This window comes from Lolium perenne, chromosome 4 (genome assembly GCF_019359855.2).
Source record: "Lolium perenne isolate Kyuss_39 chromosome 4, Kyuss_2.0, whole genome shotgun sequence".
Taxonomy (NCBI): domain Eukaryota; kingdom Viridiplantae; phylum Streptophyta; class Magnoliopsida; order Poales; family Poaceae; genus Lolium; species Lolium perenne.
Genome location: NC_067247.2, coordinates 353,429,125 through 353,437,034, shown reverse-complemented (window position 1 = coordinate 353,437,034; position 7,910 = coordinate 353,429,125). Strand labels below are relative to the sequence as shown.

The 7,910-nt window shown below is 60.9% G+C and overlaps 1 protein-coding gene across 1 annotated transcript; it reads left to right on the top strand.

Annotated features, from left to right (window-relative positions):
• The first annotated feature begins 1,133 nt into the window (after nucleotides 1-1,133).
• LOC139830175 (uncharacterized) lies at nucleotides 1,134-2,099 on the top strand. Its single transcript, XM_071818175.1, has 2 exons — nucleotides 1,134-1,166; nucleotides 1,395-2,099. The coding sequence occupies exon 2, from the start codon at nucleotides 1,496-1,498 to the stop codon at nucleotides 1,976-1,978; it is 483 nt and encodes a 160-aa protein (XP_071674276.1). The 5' UTR covers nucleotides 1,134-1,166; nucleotides 1,395-1,495; the 3' UTR covers nucleotides 1,979-2,099.
• Nucleotides 2,100-7,910: the final 5,811 nt, after the last annotated feature.

The window sequence follows — 7,910 nt, the reverse complement described above, 5'->3', positions numbered from 1 at the left end:
GTGGCGTGAGGCCGGAGCTGGAGCTGGTGGGGCTGCGCCGCCTTCGACCGGAGTCGGCGGGTCCGCGCCCAACGTTGTGGTGCTGGAGAGTTCTCCGAAGGAGCGCCTCAAGCGCCGGATGCGACGGCTCCCACCGGGCCGATCGCCTCGACCGCGCCGCCGCCGCCCGGAGCCGACGAGGAGGGAGCCGACCGGGAAGGAGCCGGCGAGGGGGAAGCCGGCGCGCTCAGAGGACGCCGACTCCCGGGCTCTGGTGAGGACGAGGGGCCCGCCGGGCCCATCTGAGGGCCTTCATGTGGCCAAGGGGGCCCGGCTGCTGCATGTGCCGTCTGCCTCTGACTCCAGCCTTGGCTCGGCCGGCACCATGGAGGCTGCGTGGCATTCGGCGGATTCTTGTGAGGTGTTCAACCGGGAGGGGCAGCCTGGTACGGCGCCCATGAAGATGGCCTTCTCCGGTTTCCGAGCCGGCCTTAAGAACAAGGCCGCCGAGGCCCTTGCCCAGCTAGCAACGCTGGAGGATGCTGACAAGGTAGGTGTCTTCTTGTTTTTGTAATTTTGTTATTATCCTGGTAGCCCTCCGAGGCATGGTCCGGCTGCTTGGAGCCGGTCCGGGTTTCGTCTGGGTATCTGATTGTTTCTTTCAGGCGGTTATGGAGCGACGCACCGTCTTGTACAACAAGGTGGTGACTAGCTACCACAAGGCCAAGATCGAGCGAGCCGGCTTGGCTCGCGAGCTGGAGGCTGTCAAGGGTAAGCTCTATGCTTCTTTTGACTTGTTTTCTTTCAGTCTTGGTTGGCTGACATTTCTTTCTCGGCCGCCTCGCAGCTTGAAGCCGCCAAGGTTCCGCAGCTGGAGTCGGATCTCCGAGCCGCCGTGCCCGGTGCGCCGAGAGCGAGGAGGCGGGCCGATCCGCCGCCGGCAAGCTCAAGCTGGCTGAGCAGGAGCTGACGCGGCTGCGCTCGTCGGGAACGTAACCACCTTGCCGAGCTCAACTCCCTCCGGACGGCGGAGAAGGAGAAGGTGGAGGATCTGAGCCGGCGGCTAACGGAGGTGGAGAAGCAGCGGCTTGTGCTGCAGGAGGAGGTCACCGTCAAGTCCACGGAGCCGACGGCTACCGCCAAGCGCCGGACGGATGAGATTGGCGCACTAGATCGCGGCTTGGCGGGTGAGTGCATCTCTAAGTTCCTTTCCCTTTGCCGGCTTTCGGCTGTTGGCTGCCGGCTTTCGCTGGCAGCCGGCAGCAGAAACTTCTTCGTTATCTTCAACTTGGGGCTGGTGGCAGTCGGTTCTTGCCGGCTGCCGTCAGGCTTTTCCTTTTGGCTTAGGACTTCGAAAATTTGCATTTTTCAGCTTATTTCGGCTTCGATGATTTCTGACTTGCTTTGTCTTGCAGCGGCCTTCCCGGAGACGCAGGACGCGGCTCTGGCAGCCGTTGGCGTTGCGCGCGAGTCCAGGAGGCAGGAGACCGGCGAGGGCAGCTCGGAGTATTTCTCCATGGAGGATCACATGGCGTCCATGGCTGCCCGCGTCGAGCCTATCACCAAGCTCGGCTGGGAACTTCGGAAGGCGGCTGAAGAGCTGGTGCCCATGCTGTGGCCTGAAGAGGCGGCACCGCAGGATATCTCCGGCCTCATCTCCGCGATGGAGCGGGCGCCGGACCGCTTCCTCGACTGGAAGGAGTCGGCCACGCGCGCCGGTGCCGACATGGCGCTGTCCTTCGTCCTCTCCTGGTACAACGAGGTGGACCTGGGGCAGCTTGAGTTCCGGCGAGCCGGCGTGGAGGACAAGCTCCCAGCCGATCTCAAGGCCGCCCGCCTTGCTCGAGCCAGCACCATCGCCGAGTTCGTCGACAAGGCCCTCTTCGTCGCGGACCCGAACCCTCCTCCATCCGATGGGGAGTATGTGGACGATGAGGAGGCGGAGGACGTGCCTGAGGACGACCCGGCAGCCGGCTCCACTGATGCCCCTCCGGCTTAGATTTCCTGCTTTCCAGTTGTTCTTTTGCCAAGACAAATCGTTAAATCCCCGGGATGCCGGGTGCATATGTAAGACAATGTTATTATCCTTTTATTAAGGCACGCTTTAATGTGTTTGTTAATCATCTGTGTGCCGAGTTGCTTTCTTTCGACTCGTTCGCTTTTTCCCATCCGCCCCACTCTTTGGCTGTGCCCTTGCCGGTCATACGTCCGACTTGCGATCCATCGCCGGATCAAGAGCGGGCCGCTGGGTGAGGCTGACAGTATTTCAGTCGAACGAGCTGAATTCGGCAATCCGGCACTTATATGAAAAGTTGCAAGTCAACTCGCTTTTACTCTTTCCCTTAGTCGTTTTTCGCGTGCCGGCTCCCTAGGCCTTACTCCCGCCCGACGGACAGCCGGGTTGCGATGTCAGCAGCTGGATCGGAAGCCGGCTGTCGGAAACCGGATCACGTTCCTGAGCCGACCGCGTGAGAGGGTTCAAGCCAATTGGCGAAACAAGGTAAAGTACGCGAAAAACTTGTCGGAAACAGCGCTCTTGGCGCAAGCTTTTTCATAATTCACAGAAGGGATACAAGGGGTACATACATTCCTGCTCTCATGTGTAAAATGGGCGGAGTAACCTGACATTCCAGGGACGTTTAGTCTCCTCGTCAGCCTTGTCCGGCTTGCCTTTCTTAGCCTCTTGGGCATCTATGAGATAGTAGGAATCATTGCCTACGCCCTGCTCACGATGAAGGGACCCTCCCATGGGGATGACAGTTTATGCTGTCCGGCTGTCCGCTGGATCAGCCGGAGCACTAGGTCTCCTTCTCGGAATGCTAAGGGCTGGACCCTCCGGCTGTGATAGCGTCGGAGGCTTTGCTGGTAGATAGTAGATCTAGACTCAGCCAGCAGCCGGGCCTCTTCGACCAGGTCAACTCCATCTTCGCGAGCTTCTTTGGCTTCGGCTTCTGTGTAGAGCTTGATCCTTGGCGCGTCATGCTCGATATCGATCGGCAAACGGCTTCGGCCCCGTATACGAGGAAAAATGGTGTGAAGCCGATCGAGCGGTTTGTCGTTGTGCGCAGGCTCCACAGCACATTGGGCAGTTCTTCAATCCAGCAGCCGGCTGCTCGCTCGAGCGGCTCCACCAGCCGGGGCCGGATGCCGGCTAGGACTAAGCCGTTAGCCTTTTCCACCTGTCCATTGGACTCGGGTGTGCCACCGAAGATAGGGCCATCCGGATCCCCATTTCCCCGCAATAGCGAGAGAAGATGCCTTGGGAGAAGTTGGTGCCGTTGTCGGTGATGATGGTGTGGGGGTAGCCGAATCTCACAATGATTTCCTTGAGGAATGTGACGGCTGTGGACCCGTCCAGTTTCTTGATTGGCTTGGCTTCGATCCACTTGGTGAATTTGTCAATCATCACCAAGAGATGTGTCATGCCGCCTCGCGCTGTTCTGAATGGACCTACCATATCCAAGCCCCATACGGCAAATGGCCATGTGATGGGGATGGTTTTCAAGGCGGAAGCCGGCTGGTGTCTTTGCTTTGCGAAGCGCTGACAGCCGTTGCACTTCTTCACCAAATCTTCTGCGTCTCTCGAGCGCGGTCGGCGATAAAAACCGTGCCGGAAGGCTTTGGCCACTATGGCTCTGGATGAGGCGTGATGTCCGCACTCTCCTTGATGGATTTCCCGTAGGAGTTCAATCCCTTCAGCCGGCTCGACGCACCGCTGGAACACCCCACTTACGCTGCGTTTGTACAGCTGGTGGTTGATGATGGTATAGGCCTTGGCCCTTCTCTCAATCTGCCTGGCCTGGACTCTATCATCAGGCAGCACACCGTTGGTGAGGTAGGAGAGGAATTCTTGTGCCCATGAAGGTACGCATCTTATCTCGAATACGCTGACCAACAGGGCCTCCTGCGTGGGAGCTTCCGGATTCGACTGCATGGTCGCCGGGTTCGGCTTGCTAGCCGGCGGGTTCGGCTTGCTAGCCCCCGAGTTTGGCGATGAAGCCCCCGGGTTGGACTGAGAAGTCCCCGGGTTCGGCATGCTAGCCGGTGGGTTTGGCTTGTTAGCCCCCGACTTGGGCGATGAAGCCCCCGGGTTCGGCTGAACAGCCCCCGGGTCAGCCGGCACGAATATTGAATCCGAGTCCGGTGACGGTATGATGGACGGCTTCTTGAGAACCGCCAAGGCGGCACCCGGCGGAATGGCTTGCCGGGTTGAGCCAATCTTGGATAAGGCGTCAGCCGCTTCGTTATTTGCTCGTGGCACATGATGGAATTCGCAGCCGTCGAAGAAGCCGGATAGCTGCTGGACATGGAAGCGGTACGAGGCCATGTTGGCGTCCTTCGCGTCCCAGTCGCCAGATGCTTGCTGTATGACCAAGTCGGAGTCGCCGAAGCAAAGTATGCGACGCACGCCAATCTCCTTGGCCAGCTTCAGCCCATGAATGAGCGCTTCGTACTCCGCCACATTGTTGGAGGCGGCGAAGTGGATCTGCAGGACGTAGTCCAGCCGGTCCCCCTTGGGAGAAGTGATGACGATGCCGGCTCCCAAGCCGTTGCGCATCTTCGAGCCGTCGAAGTGCATCTTCCAATGTGTGGAATCCGCACAGCGGCAGGTGTACCGCATCTCAGCCCAGTCGACGAAGAAGTCCGCGAGGATCTGCGACTTGATGGCTGTGCGTGGCTCGTAGAGGATGGTGTGGGCGGCTAGCTCCAGGGCCCACTTGGCAACCCGGCCGTTGGCATCCTTGCTGCCTATGATTTCCGCCAAGGGTGCTGTGGCAACCACCCTGATGGGGTGCTCTTGGAAGTAGTGCTTGAGCTTCTTGGCCGCCATGTAGACGCCGTAGGTGACCTTCTGGTAGTGGGGGTAATTTTGCTTCGACTGGGAGAGCACTTCGCTAAGGTAATAGACTGGGCGCTGAACCGCTGCTCCCTCGTTGCCGGCTTCTCTGCGCTCCACCACCAGGACAACGCTAACCACTCGATTGGTGGCTGCGATGTACAACAACATCGGCTCCATTGAACCCGGCGTTGCAAGGATTGGCGCGGTTGAGAGCACGCGCTTCAAGTCACGGAAAGCCTCATCCGCCTGCGGTGACCGGACGAACTTGTCCGCCTTCCTCATTAGTTGATACAGGGGCGTGCCTTCTCCCCCAGCCGGCCGACGAAGCGGCTCAAGGAGGCCAGGCAGCCAGCAAACTTCTGGACGTCCTTGAGGCACTCGCGGCAGTTCCATCTTCTCTAGGGCGCTGATCTTGTCCGGGTTGGCTTCGATCCCTCGGCGAGAGACGAGGTAGCCAAGGAGCTGGGCCAGACGGCACGCCGAATGTGCACTTGGCCGGGTTGAGCTTCATCCGGAATCTTCTCAGATTGGTGAAGGTTTCTCTCAGGTCATCAAGGAGGGTAGTCGTCTCCTTGGTCTTTACAACGACATCATCCACATATGCGTGAACGTTTACGCCGATTTGATCCTGCAAGCATTTTTGCATGCACCTTTGGTAGGTGGCGCCGCATTTTTCAAGCCGAACGGCATAGTCGTGTAGCAATAAGCCCCGTACGGGGTAATGAACGAAGTCTTTATTTGATCAGCCGGATTCAAAGGAATCGGTGGTAGCCTGAATAGGCGTCTAAGAAAGACAACAGTTCACTGGCAGTCGAGTCTATGACTTGATCTATGCGCGGCAGGGGGAAGGGATCCTTTGGGCACGCCTTGTTCAGGCTGGTGTAGTCGATACACATGCGCCAGGAGCCGTTCTTCTTCAGAACCAGGACCGGGTTTGCCAACCAGTCCGGGTGCAGCACTTCCATGATGAAGCCGGCAGCTAGGAGCCGGCGATTTCTTCTCCGATGGCCTTCCTTCGTTCTTCGGCGAAGCGCCGAGAGGCTGCTTCACCGGCTTGGCTTCAGGCCGGACGTGGAGGTGGTGCTCAGCCAACTCCCTCGGCACACCCGGCATGTCTCTGGGAGTCCCTGCGAAGATGTCCCGAGTCTCACGGAGGACGCTGGTGAGCTCGCTTTCGTATTTCTTGTTCAAGCCGGCACCGATGGTGACGAACTTGTCCGGCTGCGCCGGGTCCAAGCAGATCTTCTTGGTGTTGTCGGCCGGCTGGAAGTGAGTCGTCCCAGCCGGGTTGCCCGCAGCCGGCATGTCTGTCTGCGCGGCTTTGGCGAGGGCGACGGCGTCGTGGATGAGCTGCTTCTCGGTGGCGATGACCAGCGTCTGGGCCATCTTGGAGCTCTGCATGGCGCAGTCCATGGAGCGGCGATAGTCGCCGGCTACGGTAATGACCCCCTTGGGGCCAGGCAGCTTCATCTTCAGGTACCCATAGTGGGGCACCGCCATGAACTTGGTCGTGGCTGGCCTGCCCAGAGCGCGTGGTAGGGACTCACGAGGTCCACCACCTCGAACTCGATTCTCTCGGTGCGGAAGTGGTCCGGCTTCCCGAACATCACCTCCAGCGTGATCCGGCCGATCGGCTGGCAGCAATGGCCTGGCACGATGCCATGGAAGACGGTGGGGGTGGGGCGCAACTCGGCCTCCTGGATGCCCAGCTTGCGGGCGGTGTCGCGGTAGAGGATGTTGATGCTGCTGCCGCCGTCGATGAGGACGCGCGAGAAACGCACGCTGCGCCGGGTTGTGCCGATGGTGGGGTCGAGGACCATGGCGTAGCTGCCCGGCTTCGGCAGGACAGCCGGTGTGTCGCGGCGATCGAAAGTGATGGCCTGTTCGACCGGCCAGGGCACCGGGGACCGGCGGTATGACCGCGCTGACCTCGAGGGAACGGCGCTCTTGGCTCGTCCTGTCCTCGGGCTCGGAGGTGAAGATAATGTAGGTGGCGTCTTCGGCCAGGTACCGGCCGGCATGGTGCACTTGGTTAGCCTCGTGGTGCTCGAGGTTGACGCTCTCTGCGCGGCTTGGCCACCCGGCCCGCCGGCTGGTGGAGGTGGGGGTGGAGGCGGTAGAGGTTCACCGCTTGTCGGCCGCTTCATGAAGTGGCAATCGCGGGTGGTGTGGTTGGAGGGGTTCTTGCCGCTGTGGTACTTGCACGGCGAGTCGAGCATCTGCTCGAAGGTGTACTTCGGCTTCCACTGCCGGTCTTGCTTCTGGCGGCGGCTGCCGCCTGCCGCGTTGTCTGCCACGGCGGCCACGTGGGCGGAGCCGTACCGGCGGTCCGGCTGGTCGTTGTGACGCTTGCCGCCGCGGTAGTTGTCCCGCCGGCTGCCGTGCGAGGCGCCCTCGGCCGGCTTGTTGTTGTCCCGTCTTGCCGGGGCCGGTGAAACGTCACCGGCGCCTTGCCGGCTTCCTCTGCGCCGCGTACTTGTCTGCGATGACCATCAAGGCGGCCATCGTCTTGGGCTCGCTCGCGGCGTAGCTTGTGCCACAGCATGGTGTTGGGTCGGCAGCCGCCCATGAAGAAGCTGATGGCTTGCATCTCGTGCACGCCCTCGCAAGAGTTGCGCATCTCGCACCAGCGCGTCAGGTACGCGCGATCCGTCTCGTCCGGGCCCTGCTTGCACATCTCAAGCTGTTGAGGGCGACCCGGCCGGCGATAAGTGCCGGTGAAGTTGCTGATGAAGGCGGCTTCGAAGTCCAGCCAGCCGTTTATGCTGCCGGCTGGCAGGTTGTTGAGCCACGTGCGGGCGGAGCCGAGTAGCATGAGGGGGGAGTAGCGCACGGCCCAGCGCTTGTTGCCCTTGGCGATGCCGACTGCCGTGGAGTAGTCCAGCAGCCAGTCCTCCGGCTTGGTGGTGCCGTCGTACTTGGGGGTGTCGCGCGGGAGCTGGAAGCCCTCGACCATGGGCTCGTTGAGGATCCGCGGCCCGAAGCACTTTGGGCCGGCTGGCCCCTCTTCTTCCGCGATGCGGGATTGAACCAGCCGGTCGAGGCGGTCTCGGGCGTCAGCGGGCTCGATGCGCGGGCCCAGCCGGGAGTG